This window comes from Eulemur rufifrons, chromosome 5 (assembly GCF_041146395.1).
Source record: "Eulemur rufifrons isolate Redbay chromosome 5, OSU_ERuf_1, whole genome shotgun sequence".
In the NCBI taxonomy this organism is placed as follows: Eukaryota; Metazoa; Chordata; class Mammalia; order Primates; family Lemuridae; genus Eulemur; species Eulemur rufifrons.
Genome location: NC_090987.1, coordinates 40268473 through 40284422, shown reverse-complemented (window position 1 = coordinate 40284422; position 15950 = coordinate 40268473). Strand labels below are relative to the sequence as shown.

The 15950-nt window shown below is 43.5% G+C and overlaps 1 protein-coding gene across 1 annotated transcript in view; it reads right to left on the bottom strand.

Annotated features, from left to right (window-relative positions):
• NPC1 (NPC intracellular cholesterol transporter 1) overlaps window positions 1-15950 on the bottom strand; it is a 41799-nt gene that overhangs the window by 15488 nt on the left and 10361 nt on the right. Inside the window, exons 3-10 of the mRNA XM_069468515.1 lie at window positions 15143-15249; window positions 12769-12944; window positions 10409-10576; window positions 9205-9454; window positions 7318-7391; window positions 6427-6797; window positions 4928-5154; window positions 2339-2439 (exon numbers count right to left, since the gene is read on the bottom strand). Coding sequence (XP_069324616.1) covers window positions 2339-2439; window positions 4928-5154; window positions 6427-6797; window positions 7318-7391; window positions 9205-9454; window positions 10409-10576; window positions 12769-12944; window positions 15143-15249 — 1474 coding nt within the window. The remainder of the gene's footprint in view (window positions 1-2338; window positions 2440-4927; window positions 5155-6426; window positions 6798-7317; window positions 7392-9204; window positions 9455-10408; window positions 10577-12768; window positions 12945-15142; window positions 15250-15950) is intronic.

Sequence of the window (15950 nt, the reverse complement as noted above, 5' to 3'; positions counted from 1 at the left end):
GTGCATGGTAAAAATTTCAAACAGAGCAGAAAGGTGTTCAGTGAAAATTCTCTCTTTTTCCCTATTCCCATTCTCTTAGTTCTCCCCATACTGTGACCATCTGGGACTCTTTCTAGAGATACTTACCGCATACACACAAGCACACACATATATTCTTCCTCCTTCCTTCTTAACTACACAAACAGTAACATATTGTTCTCTACGTTACATTTTAAAGTTCTGCATCTTGAAGGTTGCTCCATTTTACTTTTGTGGGTTTTTTTTGTTTTTGTTTCTAAACAGAAGGGTCTTGCTGTTGTCCCAGCTAGAGTGGTACAGGTGGTGTCATCATAGCTCATGGCAGCCTCAAACTCCTGGGCTCAAGTGGTCTTCCCGCCTCAGCCTCCCAAGTAGCTGAGACTACAGGTATGCGCCACTATGCCCAGCAAATTTTTTTTCTCATTTGTTTTAGAGACAAGGTCTTGCTGTGTTGCTCAGGCTGATCTCAAACTCCTGGCCTAAAGAGATCCTCCTGCCTCAGCCTCCTCAGTAGCTGGGACTGCAGGCGTGTGCCACTGCATCTGGCCTACCCACTCTACTGTAATACATAAAGAGCTTCCCTATTCTTTTTCTACTAATACTTTCTAGTACGATTTAGCCAATCCCTAACTGATGAACATTTTTGCAATTTTTTTTTGCTACTACAAACAAAAGTACTACAAAGAATAACCTATAAATATTTTAAATGTATAAATACATATTGGTACAATCAGTTCTTAAAGTATAATCACTAAATCAAAAATGATGTATGCTTCTAATTTTGATAAATTCCCCCAAACTGCCTTCCAAAAAGGCTGTACTAGTTTTCATTCTTTTATTCAACAAAATGTTTACTGAGACCTACTTTGTGCCAGGCATTATTTTAGGTACTGTGGTTATATCAGTGAATGAAAGAGATAAAAATCCTGCCTTCCTGGAGCTTACATTCTAGTAACCAATTTACATCACCACCACCACCAACAGAGAATTTCCTATATTTTCACCAATGAATAGTTTTATCAAACTCTTCGGCCTCTGCCCATTTGTTGGGTAAAAAGATTGAAGTAAGATGCACTTCCTCCACACAATTAATTTTAGTGTATGTACTGCTGAAGTGAGCACACCCTCCCCAATACAATTAAAAGCCATTTGTATTTCTTCTTCTGTTAACTTTCATATGGCTTCACCCACTTTTCTTTTGGGTTGTTGATCTTTTCTTTTTTCACAAGAGCTCTTTATATATTAAAGGAAATGCTGCTATGTATACTAATGTATTTTTGTCCAGTTTCTTGTTTTTTTTTTGAAGTGTATGCTATTTGTTCTCCATGCATGAATTTAAGATTTTTATGGAGTCAAATTCATCAGTCTTTCCTTTTGTATCTTGCTTAGAAATGCCTTCTCCATTTAAAAATTATTTTTAAAAAGTTCCTGCTGTATTTTCTTCCAGTTCTTCAACAGTTTTACTTCTTACATTTCAATCTTTGATCCATATGGAATTTATTCTGGTGAGAGGAATACTAAGTAGAGATCAAATTCATTAATTTTCCCCTATGGCTGGCTAGTTGCTGACACCGTCATTTCTCCAATGACTAGAAATGACATTTTATTTTATGAGGCATAGTAAATTTTAAATACGGATCGTAACTTCTCCCCTGCCACTCAGTGTAGGGAAGAAAACCTATGTGGCCTCTTCAATGGCTGGAGAAAAACTTGTTGAGCCTGTAAGATTAGGTTTCAGATGCCAAAGGTGTCACATGAATCATCACCCCATTTTCTCAAGTACAATGTTCCAAAGTGCTTCAGGAACCAAAAGCAAAGAGTCAACTAACTGCTCTTCACATGATCAAAGTGTCCAAATTCTTAACTGATTGGTTCAAAAGAAAAAAAAAAAAACATCTATCAACTTTATTTCTTTTCCCATATACTTCACTTATCATCTCTTCCCCATTACAGGAGTTCTTAACCTGAGGTCCATGAACTCCTAAAAGGTTCACAGATGAGCTTCAGGGGTTCCAGGACCTCCCCGAACCTGAACAACAACGTCGATGTACACAACTGCATTACTCGGGGGAACGTTCTTTGCCTTGACAGCTTCTCAAAGGCATGTGTGACCTAAACATGGTTAACACAATCCTCTTCTTTTAAATCTGGAATAAAACCCAAACCCAGCACCAAAAGATTTATAATATTTGGGATTCAAGAGACAGGGAATTAATAAGACAGCCCAATTTGTGAAATCTTCCTAATTACCACTTGATGCTAATGACAGAATCAAGACGACTTTCTTGACCTAACAGGGAAAGTCAAGGCTTCTACTTACCATCATAGCCGCCTAACACAAGCCACGGGAACACTGGTCCACCAAACGTCCCCAGACAGGGGTCATGGAGCAAACTCGTATCATTCAGAGAGGTAGGGGCCCTGCCAAAAAGTTCAGAAAACACCTCCCAATGAGAATAGTCTCAAGACATCACGGAGACTTAAAACATTTATACAACAAACATTTGATGAGACTGACTGCATTCTAAGCATAACGGGGGCCCCGAGGTTCCTTAGTGGACTGTGGTCCAGCACTCCTCTATGGGCTAAGGGGCAGGCAAACACAGCCCAATCCAATCACCAGCACATGGTGCACGGGGCTACGTGGGCATAGAGGAGGGAGCAAATAATCCAAGGGGGAAATCTGCCAAAGGGACGAGGCCTGTAGAGAACCAGCGCTCCAAGGACAAGGGAGAATTCACCAGGGAGGGAAGAAAAGAGGGAGTTCCATACAATTGTGGGAGGAGAAGAGGAAGGAGAGAACAGTGAGGGCGGATGAGAGCAAGATGCTGGTCTGGGGAACAGTAACAAGTCCTGTCCTAGAGCATGGGGTGCCCACCAAAGGGGCTCCTGAGAGAGGGGGTGGGGCTGGAAATGGCAAGCAACAGTGCAAAAAAAAAAAAAAAAAAAAAGGATTCAATGCCAGGCTAAGTGTTTGAATTTTTATCCTGGAGGCACTGGGGAACCTGGGGAACGATGAGAGATGTCTGGGAAAGGGATGTCATGATCTGTTTCATGAAGATAGCCGGTGTGGCAAAGTGAAGAGTAGAAGTGGAAAACAGCAAGGAGGGGGTGAGGTTTGTGGCATGGCCCAGGCAAGAGACGATGGGCAGTGCAGACAGACGGCCAGTGGAGAGGGGACAAGCACTTCAGCACACATCAGCAGCCAGAGCTCGGCTGGGCGCTGGGAGGTTCTCGTACACAATCTGCCTGTCAGGGCGGACGACTGATGGCGTTAGGCCTGGAGGGCAGGTGACGTGCAGCTAGAAGCAGAGTCCCTTCATCCCACAGCGTGGATGTGACAGACCATCCAGAGGCTAAAATCCACAAGCACTACACGAGGAATGTGGTGAGGTCCAGGAGAAATTCAGGGACAAAGCCTCAGGTTTGAGTAACTGGGAGCTGTCGCTGCCATTAAACCACAGGGGGCAAGAAGCAGGTCTGGGCCTTGTTCCGGGCAGGCTGCCTCTACCCCTGCAGGACCTCCAGGTGAAAGAGCCCAGGAAAAGCTGGGGGCTGAGGAAAGAGGTGAGCGCTGGAGGGTTTGGGGTCACAGAGGATGTGCACGAGTGTAGTCACAAACCCACCCGAATCCTTGCCCCCAGGAGAGCACGCACAGCAGTGCTTCCGTGCTGGTTCAAACCACACCCTCTCCGACAAAACACAAGTCTCCCACACCCGCCTGCCCCAAATTTTTATTGACTTTTATTTTGTAAAGCAGAAAGTAAATGTTTTTTTCCTCCAAATATAAAAATTATATGCTAGTAAATGTTTTTTTCAAATTACCCCTGGCTGTCTTGTACCACCTACCCTGTTAAGAATGCTGGTTTACAGTACAGGGCACGAGCTTATTGTCCTATGAGTGTAACTCACGTTTTCAGAGGCGATGCCCTGGAGCTAGACTAAACAAGCCCAACTGCTTGAAGAGTCTTATCCCAGTAACAGACAAAACTCAAGGTCACCAAAGTACTTTGGAACCAGAAATCAGAGTCCTCAGTTCTTGAGGCATGGTTAGTTGAGCAGTGCCCTCAAAGGAGACAAGGAATAACTTCTCTGTTCCCATGATGAAGAAACAGCCACTGTGGTTGTTTAACTGGCTGAACAACTGTTGCCAGGCCAGATCCAGGGCCCCCAGGGAGGGCAGGTCCACCCGGCATTGTGACACTCTTCCTCTACCAGGATGAGCCTAAAGATTCCCTTCCTGGCTCTCTTGGTGACTAATCCCAATTACAGAAGCATCCTGCCCAGAGAGACATGCCTCCTAAGGAAAGTAGCTACAGGGTCCTCAAATGTAAAACCTCACATAATCTTGCCCCAATTCCTTGAATGGAGGCTGCATGTTTTAAAAACAATTCAATATCATAAGGTTATATTTGAAAGATAAGAAAACATACCATCGGCTTCTATCTTTAAGTCTTGGGGGCTGGGGTGAGGGTACATGAAACTGTGTTACTGACCTAGGCTCGAGTGAAAGGTTGAGAGGGACCTGCTGTTCTTGGATTACACACCATAAAAGCTTGCACCACAGGGCCTTTGCACTTGCTGCTCGTTCTGCTTCGAACACTTGTCCCTGTGATATCTAGGAGCTTCCACCTTCTGTTTCCTTTTGTGCAGATCTCCATGCTAGAGCAGTACACCCAACCCTTTGCCTGGCCTTATCTTTCTCCTCATAGCGTCATCTCCACCTGCCACGATATCACGTATTTATGTGCACACTGTCCACCTCCCTCCCTTAGGAAGTGAGCTTCATGGAGGCAGGGTCCTGCTCTGTTTGCTCACTGCGGGGTCTCTAGCACCTTGAATAGTGTCTAGCAACAGTAAGTGCTCAACTATTAATGGGACACATGAATGACTATCTCCGGCCACTTACCGTACACAGTACAGAAAGTGTGTGTGGTAATCAGCATACACAAAGAAGTCGTCCCCTATTTTGTGGTCCAGCACAGAGTGGCTGTTCTGGAAGTAATTTAACACACTCATAATGGTGCAGTTCTTGTTATATGGTGAGAGAGGGGCTAGGCAGATGTCCTGAAGTGTCACAGTTTCATTGTTATAAGAGGCAGTAATGTTTTCAATGGCTGTTTGTAAGTCAAGAACCTGAAAGAAGATTTCAAAAATAAGCAAACCCAGAAACAAGTCCAATTTCTCTCTCAGATCTTGACTAACCAGCAATGCCCTGAGGGGTCAGAAGAGAAAGAGTATTTGGGGAAAATGCTTCCTAAGGCAGGGGAGAGGATTAAAGCACACTATGGTACGATATCTGGTGAAGCCAAAGGCCCACCTTTACAGAAAACTGGGGTGAAGACGCCGGTTAGTGGCATCCAGAGAGATGGGGAGGAGACATCATGACCAGAAGGGATCACAATGTAGGACACACGACCATGTCCCCTCCCTCCCCTCCCCTCCCCAGCAGTGACAGAGAGGACCGCGGAGACTAGAGCAAGATGTGGGGTCTTCCCGAAACACCTCTTGCCAACAACACGCCACCTACTGCCCTGCTCTGTACTACAGCCATTACATACATCCCCGCACCTCCTAGCAGTGGAGATGCTCCTGAGATACACGACTATGCTGTTCATCCTCTGCAACAACCTGGGCAAAAGCAACAGTCACTGGCCGGAGAAAAGATTCTATTAAAGTCTTGGGACCATTTTGGTATTTTTCAAGATTTTAGACCTTCTGTAAACAACACCAATGCTTAAAGGAAAAACTATGTGATTGTGTAATCATTCATTAAAAAAGAAATGGACGCAGTTTATTCACAGGGACAGCTCTCCAAGGCAAGTGTGACAGGGACAACAGGAAGGTTTACACGCCTTTTCTAAAAGGAACGGGGTGGACCCCATCCCCAATGCACCTCTCGCCAAATGCAGGCTGGGCGCCCGCAGGCAGGCAGTGGTAAGCTCATTCCTGCAGGCTGGATCAGTGACAATCCCGCAGGTCCTTCCTCAGCTCGCAGGACGGCACAAAGGGCTTCATTCCTTTGGGTCCTCGCATATTACTTTCAGTTACCATGAGAAAAAATTCAAATTCCCAAGGTGACTTCCCCTAAATACATTCTGCCTCAATAGAGAAACACTACTGAAGTCTTCCTCTGCTCATCTCCATTTCAAGAAAAAGGCAAGACCTACCGTCTGAAGTGAATATAAAAGGAGCAACAGCACATTTTTCATTAAGTTCAACACCTATCATTCACTTTCTTGAAAAGTAAGTTAAGAGTAGCTTTGCTGTTACAACTCAAAGATTTTCAAGAAATACCACTACATTCAGCCCCAAACCCACATCAAATCAAGCAGAACTGGTCAACACGCAGGAGCCAGCAAACCACCAGGGCCCCTGACTGACTCGTTTCTGCCAACAGCGGATTACCTGGTGCAAAATGTCTATGTCAAGCGGAGGTCCAAATGGCACGTCGGCTCCTGAGGGGTAGGGCTCGTAGGTGTGTTTCTTGGTGAGCGGGGCCTGGATGATGAGCTGCTCTGTCCGGAAGAAAGGCCCAAAGTGCTGGTCAAAGTACTCTTTCTCCAGGCGGGCTTGGCTGGCTGGGGCCGACCAGAGGTCGACTGGGTTGGTCGTGACCCGGACAAACACCAGGCCTGAAGAACACGCCACGATGAAGACCACAGAGAAGAAAATGACCCAGCCGGGGTTTCGGACGCAGAAAGACCCCCACTGCGTGAACAGCCGCCTCAAACAGCCCTCAAATGCTGCGCCCAGTGGGTCGCAGCTGGACGCCTCCCCTGGAAGGGCGGGAGAGGAAGGGAGGGTGAAGGTTAAGAGCCGTGACATTCCTGAAAGTTGGAACAGGGAGAGCGTTAGCTGCTGTCACACACAGTGGGACCTGAGCCCATCTGGGGACATGCACAAGAGCCCCAGCCCTCAGCCACCCGTCTGCTCATAAAGCCACCCATCTTGGCTGCCACCCCACAGAGGAGGGATGTTCTCACACAAGCCTCTGCCCAACAAAGTCCTCTGACCACTCTGTCTACAGAGCTCTTCAGCCTCGCCCCACCATTGCCCCTTCCCTGCTCTTACCCCAGTCCAGAATTCTTTCACTACTCTCCTTATCACTCTGTTCTCATCTGTCACCCTCACTAGATGTCCGTGTCACAAAGGCAAGGACATCTGTGTGGACCTCAGCCATGTCCTCAGCGCTAGGCCACCACCTCACACAGAACGCGCATGAACATTTATTGAGGAAATGAACGCCCTTGTGCCAACAAAATCTGAACCCTTTCATTTATATATAAATATGCCTACCTTTATCACTGGCATTCACAGAAAAAGCTATGTTGCTATCAATGGGAGTGTACTCGGAGACAAAATACCGTTTTCTGAAAGATAAAAGCATGTTAAGTAGTATTAGTGGGACTTCATTACAATGAGGCTATTACTTTGACATTCCTGTAATCCCATTAAAAGCTTACTCTCTTCTCATCTGGCTTTCCTTCCTTCCTTCCTTCCTTTCTTTTTTTTTCTAACACAGGGACTTGCTCTGTTGCCCAGCCTGGAGTACAGTGGTATGATCACAGCTCACTGCAGCCTCAAACTCCTGGTATCAGGTGATACTCCTGTCTCAGCCTCCTAAGTATCTGGGACTATAGGTGTGCGCCACCATGCCCACCTAATTTTAAAAATTTTTTGTAAAGACAAGGTCTCACTATGTTGCCCAGGCTGGTCTTGAACTCGTGGCTTCAAATGATCCTCCCACCTTGGCCTCCCAAAGTGCTGGGATTACAGGTGTGAGCCACAGCACCCAGCTGGCTCCAGTGTTCTGACATGCCCTTATCCCCCAGTCTTGTATTTTCCCTGGCCCCACCCTGGAATCAACCCCTTCTACAAGGAGCCCTGGTTCCTTTTATTAGAGGATGGTATATAGAAGCCAAGATTACTAGGTGTGCTCACTGCTACCAGGGAAGATCACTTGAGCCCAGGTGTTTGAGGTTGCAGTGAGCTATGATAGCACCACTGTACTCTAGAGCCCAGGCAACAGAGTGAGATCCTGTCTCAAAAAACAACAATAACAACAAAAAACAAACAAAAAAACACAGGAGTCAACCAGAAAGCATTCATTCCCAGTGAGCAACAAAATAAATGACAGTACTGAATACACCCCACAGAACACATAAGAAGTCCATGATGCAAACAACTGATTAAATCAGCGAGGGAGAAGGGACGGCTCTCTGTATAAAGGTCCAATGAGTAAATGTAGAGGGAATGAGGAAATAAAATCACCATCAGGCAAACGTCACAGTAATAACTATTGCAGGTAAGACCCACCAATGAATAGATGCTAAAATCAGTGGGCAGTAGTTTAAAGAGAAACAAAGTATTAGCAGTCTCACAGTATCTCTCCCACAAGATATTTATCAATTACAAAGGGAAAAATGGTAACTTCACAGCAGAGAAACCCAGCAGACACCACCCTAACCAAGTGATCAAGGTCATCACCACCAGGAATGAGATGGAGACATTATGCACTGAAAAAGACACAACACCACTTCTGTGATGTTTTTGTCCAAAACACACAACCTCAATTTAATCATGAGAAAATACCAGATATAGCCAAATTGAAATACATGCTTACAAAATAACTGACCAGCACTCATCAAAAGTGTCAAAGGCATAAAAGGAAAGACTGAGGAACTGTCATAGATTGGAGGGGACCCACAAAACAAAAAAAGTGAATGTAACTGGGATCCTAAAACAGGAAAAGGGCACGACAGGTGAAATCTGAATAGGGTCTACGGTTTAGCTACTCTAATATCATGCTGTTATTTTCATGGTTTTGATAAATATACTGAGTTGTGGAAGTCATAACATTGGGGGAGGTGGTAAAGGATATACATAAACTCTACCATTTTTGCAACTTTTTGGTAAGTCTGATTAGTTCAAAATAAAAAGAGGAATCGTGGTTAAAGCATGGTGCTTTGAATCACACATCATTTTTGAATAAATCAATAAAACTAACTTCAAATGTTTAAATGTCTAAACAGGACTGTTTACTAGCTGTAGGACTCAAGCAATCTATGGAAAGGTATTGATGCAGGTATTTTTTCCAGTTCTAATTAACCAAGGTTTGCCCAAGTGAAAGCTACAAGTGCCATTTGGGTAATTCGGCTCTTCTTGCCCTGGAAGACTGCTTACCTGTAGCACCACACTGCAAAAAATCCTCCAAAGAACACAAGCAAAAATGCCATGTAGGTGAGCCACATGATGACATACATGGCGTCCAAGCCGAAGAGCCTCCAGGGAACTGGAGGGGGTGGGGGCTGGGGCTTGGGGCCACAGGTGGCGGAGCAGTCCTGACAGCTGCACGGCCCTGTGACCTCATCTACAGACTCATCACAGCCTTTGGTGGCATTATTCATGGGCTCCATCCCGTGGAGTGGAAGATCTACAGGAAGGAATTGTGTTCAGTAAAAATCTCAATAACAAAATAATTTTGTATTAAGTTACATTTAAAACCAGTGATAAGCACATAGAATTATGGAACTCAACTGGTGGAATAAAACGAATTGGAAATTTCAGTTTAATCAAGTTATGTTTTTCTGCTTTGTCCTGTAAAATTTTTTTTTTTTTTTTTTTATTTATTTATTTTTTGAGACAGAGTCTCACTCTGTTGACCAGGCTAGAGTGAGTGCCGTGGCGTCAGCCTAGCTCACAGCAACCTCAAACTCCTGAGCTCAAGCGATCCTCCTGTCTCAGCCTCCCGAGTAGCTGAGACTACAGGCATGCACCACCATGCCCGGCTAATTTTTTCTATATATATTTTTTAGCTGTCCATATAATTTCTTTCTATTTTTAGTAGAGATGGGGTCTCGTTCTTGCTCAGGCTGGTCTCGAACTCCTGAGCTCAAACGATCCACCCACCTCGGCCTCCCACAGTGCTAGGATTACAGGCGTGAGCCACCGCGCCCGGCCTGTCCTGTAAAATTTTAAGTAACCTCAATACCTCTGTGCATAGGGTTTTGTCACTGGTATCTGAGTACACCACATGCCTCGGGAAACCTCCAGTCGTGCCTTCTCTCCATTCTGAGGAGCTAGGCTAATGCTACTAATACAGCAGACTTCGGAAAGGGCCTTCGTAACGCTTTACCACCCCCTCCTCCTTTTTAAACAGCTTATCCTTTCAGTGACAATAGCAGTATCTGAAAGCAATTCTTTCTGCTCCTGTTTCCACTCTCAGCCCTCCTAAATTAACCAGGGCAGGATAAACGCTTTAGTTACCTTTTACCGGAGAGGAACTCTATAAACTAGCTATCTGAATTTATCTTCCTATTGCACATGATGATTCCTTGGCTTTAAAACAATATCATAAACACATCAAGCTTGGCATCTTTGTCCCTACCTGAAAAGATGGGGGTGATGGTGAACGGTGCCTGTCCGTTGTCCTTATTGAACATGTACTCAATCCAGTTGGTGGCATTGCAGGCAGCAGCGTCCTTCCCACACAGGAGACCCAGGGCCTTGTCGTTACTTGAGGGGGCCTCCACGTCCCGGCAGGCATTGTACATTGCTAGAAGAGGAATCCCAAGGGGAAAAGATGGAGACAGGATGCTTGCTTTAATTCACCAGGCAAGAGCTTACAAAGGGCCTCTCGAAGCACTCCACATGCACTGCAACCGCGGATAGGGAGCAGGCTGGAACACGGGATGGCAAACACTAAGGGCAGGAAGGGAGACTGCCCTTTAAATTGACTTATAACCCTGCAAATAATGTGCCCAGCCTGATTCCGAGTAACTTAAAAGTGAAAAATAGACAGGAAAGGGAAAGGCTTACATTATCCCACGTGGTTCTCACAAAAGCTTCTAGAAGTTTTTTTTTTGTATTTTCTTTTTTAATTTAAGAAACGGGGTCTCACAATGTCACCCAGGCTAGAGTGCAGTGATGCAATCACAGCTCACTGAAATCTTGAACTCCTGGGTTCAAGCAATCCTCTTGCCTCAGCATCTCAAGTAGCTAAGTCTACAGACATGCACTACCATGCCCAGCTAATTTTTTTTATATTTGGTAGAGAAGCTATGTTGTCTGGAACTTCTGGCCTCAAGTGATCCTCCCCACCTGGCATCCCTAAGTGCTGGGATTACAGGCATGAGCCATCTCACCCGGCCTTCCAGAAGTCTTAGCCCCCCAGTACAGCAGAGCATACCAAGGCTGACAAAGGAGAAACTAAGAGCCTTAATACTTCTTCAGTGAATGAAACTAGTTCCAGAAAACATCTGCAGGAGACTACACAGCTGGAGAATTATGGAACTTACAGGGAAAACTGCTTTTAGGGCAGAAGTCACGTATGAATAAATGAATCTGTAAGTATCTTCTTAAAGTTTAGGGGGAAGAGGGTCCTAGGAGGTTTCTAGCAAACAGGGTCTAGAAGAGGAAAATTAACAGTACAGGACCCATTATAGCTACTTTCTTATGTGTAAAACATCACTGATATTATGTAGTGTGTTGCCATTATGTATACTAAAATAAAACCCCAAAAGAGAATAGTATTAGATTTAATTTATGTCAATCTGATAAGGTGTGAAATGGTAGCTCACTGTTTTAATCTGCATTTCATTGATTGGTCTAGATACCATTTATATTCATAAATCTTTTCACTACGGTTTCTGCTTTTCCTCTCCTATCTAGAAATACTTCCCTTACCTTAAAGTCATAAAGATATTCTATATTTACTTCTAAAACTCTCCAAGATTAGGATTTTCCATCTATACATTTTTTAGTATTATATGCAAAAATAAAAATTAGATGATCATCATCAATTTCCTCACCCCATTTACGGACCAGCCCACCCTTTCTCTCAATGATTTGGAACAACAAACCTGTTGATGCATCAACTTTCCACATAGGCATGGATCGGTTTCTGTACAGAATGCTCTCTCTCCAGTCAGGCTGCCTTGTAAGTCACATCTTTTAGAAGATTGATTCCTAGGTACCTTACTTTTTGTTGCTTTGTGAATGGGACCGATTTTCTATTAAATTTTTTGTTACTTTTTCACTTGGTCACTACAATTAAATGTTGTATGTTGCTCTTATAAACAACAACTTTACTGAATTCTTATTCTATTATTTTGTAGATTGTTCTTGGATACTTTTTGTTCAGCTATGTCTAATCTACTGTTTATCTTTTAGTTCATCTCCAAGACTACTTCTCATTAATAAATTCAGTTGGTTCTATTTCTAATCCATTCATCACTCTTTTTCTTTAGCATTCTGTTCTTTCAGAATCTTCTCATTTCAGTACTTTTCAATAAACATATGGTCTCTTTCAGGTTCTTCCATTATTCCTATTTGTTTGGGGGGAGCATTTATTTGTTATACCTGTTTACTTTCCCTCATCTGTTTCTTCAGAGTCACAACCTCCTCTTCTCCTCTGCCAACTAGTTTTATGTCCTCAGTCTTGCAGTAATTTATGAAGTGACACAATTCACGACCACTAGAACCAAAGTTCCAATGTGCAGATGCCAACTTGCATATACTGAAATTTTCCATGTGGGAACTTAAAGTTAGAAAGGCGTTACAGCAAATGCTTTAAAAAGATTGTTTTATTGGTTGTACTTCAAAGTCCTAGGATATAGCAAAGCAACAACTCATTTCTTGCAGTGGAACTGAAATTGTTTCTCCACACAGTTGACAGGACAACAAAAACAACTTTCTCCGCTGTCCTGATGTCAGTGGTAAAAGAGGAATAATTCATATTTTACTTACCGTTGGCAAAACTCTGTCCAACATAGTACTGTAACTCTTTCACGTTTGTCCTCGTCTCGTTTGTAGCAGGATCCACATAATCTTCAGTTGCTGTAACATTCAGAAACTGACTCTGTCGAGGGCTACATGTCAGCTCACAAAACAGGGTCAGCAGGTTATAAAAACAGGATGGACATCTAAAGAAAAAGTAAATTATATTTTTCAGGATCTCACAGATAATAGTGAGCAAAAATACGATTTAAAATAGACAAAGAATATTTAAAATTTATTGTAAAGTGACAAATTACCAAGAACATATTAAACCCACATAGTCTAAACATAAAACCTCATGTTACAATAAAGGCACATCTTTAAAAACTGCCCTAATTATAGTATCACAATTACTTTGTCCAGATGTAATTTCAGAAACAGAAAGATGCTTCTCTATATTTTGTACTTTGTAATTTAGAGATATGCTTTCTTTGTCCTGGAGCTAACGGGACTTAAAAGCATCATGGTGATAATTTTGAATAAGAAAAAAAGAAGTAAAAAATGAGAAATACTATGAGAATTTTCATCTTATAACCTATTTAAGGGCTTTCTTCCAAGCCTTAGAAAATCCCTGGGCCCTCCCAAAACATAAGAGGACACCCCTTGACTTGTAAAGATAAAGAGAACAGCAGTGGCATTCTGCCTGCATGCATTTCAGAACTCAGGTTCAAAGTTTAAGTTCCTAATGCCACTTATGTGGCAAGAGAGCTCCATCTTCCCTTTGGTCCACTGTTACCTGCAAAAGCTGTTGCTCCATTAGACCTGCATTCCTGCAACACAACCAATCTGACTACTTTCTACTCTGATCCAGTCCCAAGTGACCACATATGGCACAGAAGGAGGAAGGTATGTCCCAGCCTTCGAGAGCCTCTGTTCTAGAGAAGGAGACCGACACGCACAGACTCTCTTTCACGGTAAGTGACAAAACCAGAAACCACTCTTGGGGCTACACAGTTTTCAAACTCTTTCCACATTACTACATATAATCTCCACAATCACCAATTTTGACAGCTATATTATTATTCCACATATCTGGTTGTTTCTCTTATTCACTATTATAAATCAAGCTTTGGTACCTCTGATAACAGGGTACCTTTTGATGTGTACGTCCACGATGCCTCACCTAGAGTGGATGCTAAATGTGTTTAGACTGACAAAGGCTCCGACTTGGCTCCATTAACGCCCAGCAGCCTTTCACAGGATATGCTGGACCAACTAGATTCTTATCTTTTTCTTTTTTTTTTTTCCTATATTGGCTTAATCTTTGAGACAAGCATATGCTACCAGCAGGATCAACCAGGTAAAGATTCTTAACTTTTGGTCCATTATTATATGCTATGTTGTCCTGAAAAAACAACTTAGTGGTAGTTTTCCACACTCTCTATTAGCTACTTCTGGTAAGAAGCAGAATTTCCTCCATGGAAGCTGACTTGTGCTCAATCACCTGTAGTGATACCTGCACAGAGAAGCACTTCCCTCTTTCATATTTGCTTCCCATACATCTTTACCAGTGTGCCGAAGCCTGAACTGTGGAAAGATACCGCAATCTGCTGTTCTAAGGAATACCCCCAGCTTGTTCTTTTGCACATTTGAGAATTGCCAGGTGGCCGTAGGGAAGAACATCCATTAGGTGGCCGTTTTTCACCAGCCGGGGTCATGGACAACAGAAAACTAACTTTGACAAATCCAGGCAAAACTGTACCAGAACAAGCCTGTTACCAGTTATGCAAGGCCAGCCCCAATTAGGACCTGACCCTAGCACATCGTTTCACCATAGAAAGGACAAGAATGATACGGAAAGCAGAAGTAGCGAGGAGGAGGGGGTGACACAGAGCAGCTGTTCTGAACCTCTTTGGCACCAAGAACCGGTTCCATGAAAGACAATTTTTTCATGGATGGGGCGGGGTGAGGGAGGCAGAGCTCAGGTGGTGATGCAGGGCCCTGTTTTCCTAACAGGCCACAGACTGGTACCGGGCCTTAGCCTGGGGGTTGGGGACCGCAGACACAGAGGACGGCACGGATGACAGTCTCAGGCCAAGGACCAAAGCAGGACCACCAGGACCCTTTCCTCCCCACAGTGCACAGCAGCTCAAGTCTGAAAGGAACTCATCCACAGTGCAGACACCCTGTGGGTGAGGACATGTCCGAGGAACCGAGTATCAACTCTGGATGCACCGGGAGGAGAACCAAGCCTGATTGCTATTATGTTCTCTTTATTCTGACAAGTCATAGGAGTGCTTTCTTAGAATAAAACAGAAAATTGCCTTTTAAAAGGAAATCTGAACACTACTGGCTAACAAGTACCTAAAACCCATTTGTTCTGTTCGCCTGGCAGTCCATCTACCTGGATAGAAACTGTAGAGGCAGCTGCAGGTTGTCTTTCAGTGTCCGAAGCTGCTGAACATCACAACAAAGACTGACATTGTCAAAGAAGAATCCCGGACAGTGTTCCTTTCAGGTGAGAGAGCACAGATATTGGACTAGGGCAGTTAAAATACGGACAACATTCCTCAATGAAATAAGACAACTTCATTTCATGCAATCCTTTCTAGGTATACAAGGGTAAGACACATACTGTATTTGCACAGTTCTTGCAGAATTCTTTACAGGCTATCAGATTTACTATTGATAAACTAGGGGTTCACAAGTAGAGGTAGTAGGGACACTTCTAATTTCTTTCTTATTTGGAAGCTCACACTCCCCTCTAAACAATCATTTTACCTCTTAGGTTTTTTTGCTTTTTTTAAAATTCATCCAGAATGCTATTTACTATTTCCATCAGTCACTTCAGGGAAAATCAAAGCCTTTAAAAATTCTGATGAAATTAGAGCTCTGCTATCATGTCAACTTGATTTTCGATTACTTAAGCCTCTAAAATCAGTCTTTTCACTGTGATTTTTCCAGTTCTTTTCTAATGCCCCTGTGCATCAAGAATGGTAAAAATGACAACAGAAAGCAGAAGCCTGGACACAGCTAAGACTCACAGGCTCTCAGTGGAACAGAGGAAACACTAAAATGAACAGGGGACAAGGAAGTCACCATAGCCACTCAGCAGCAGAGTCCATTCAAGTCCTGATATCTAGGAACTAAAAAAAGCTAACTTCTAATATATCTTGCATAAGCTGCAAAAAGCAACATTTGAGGTACCAAGG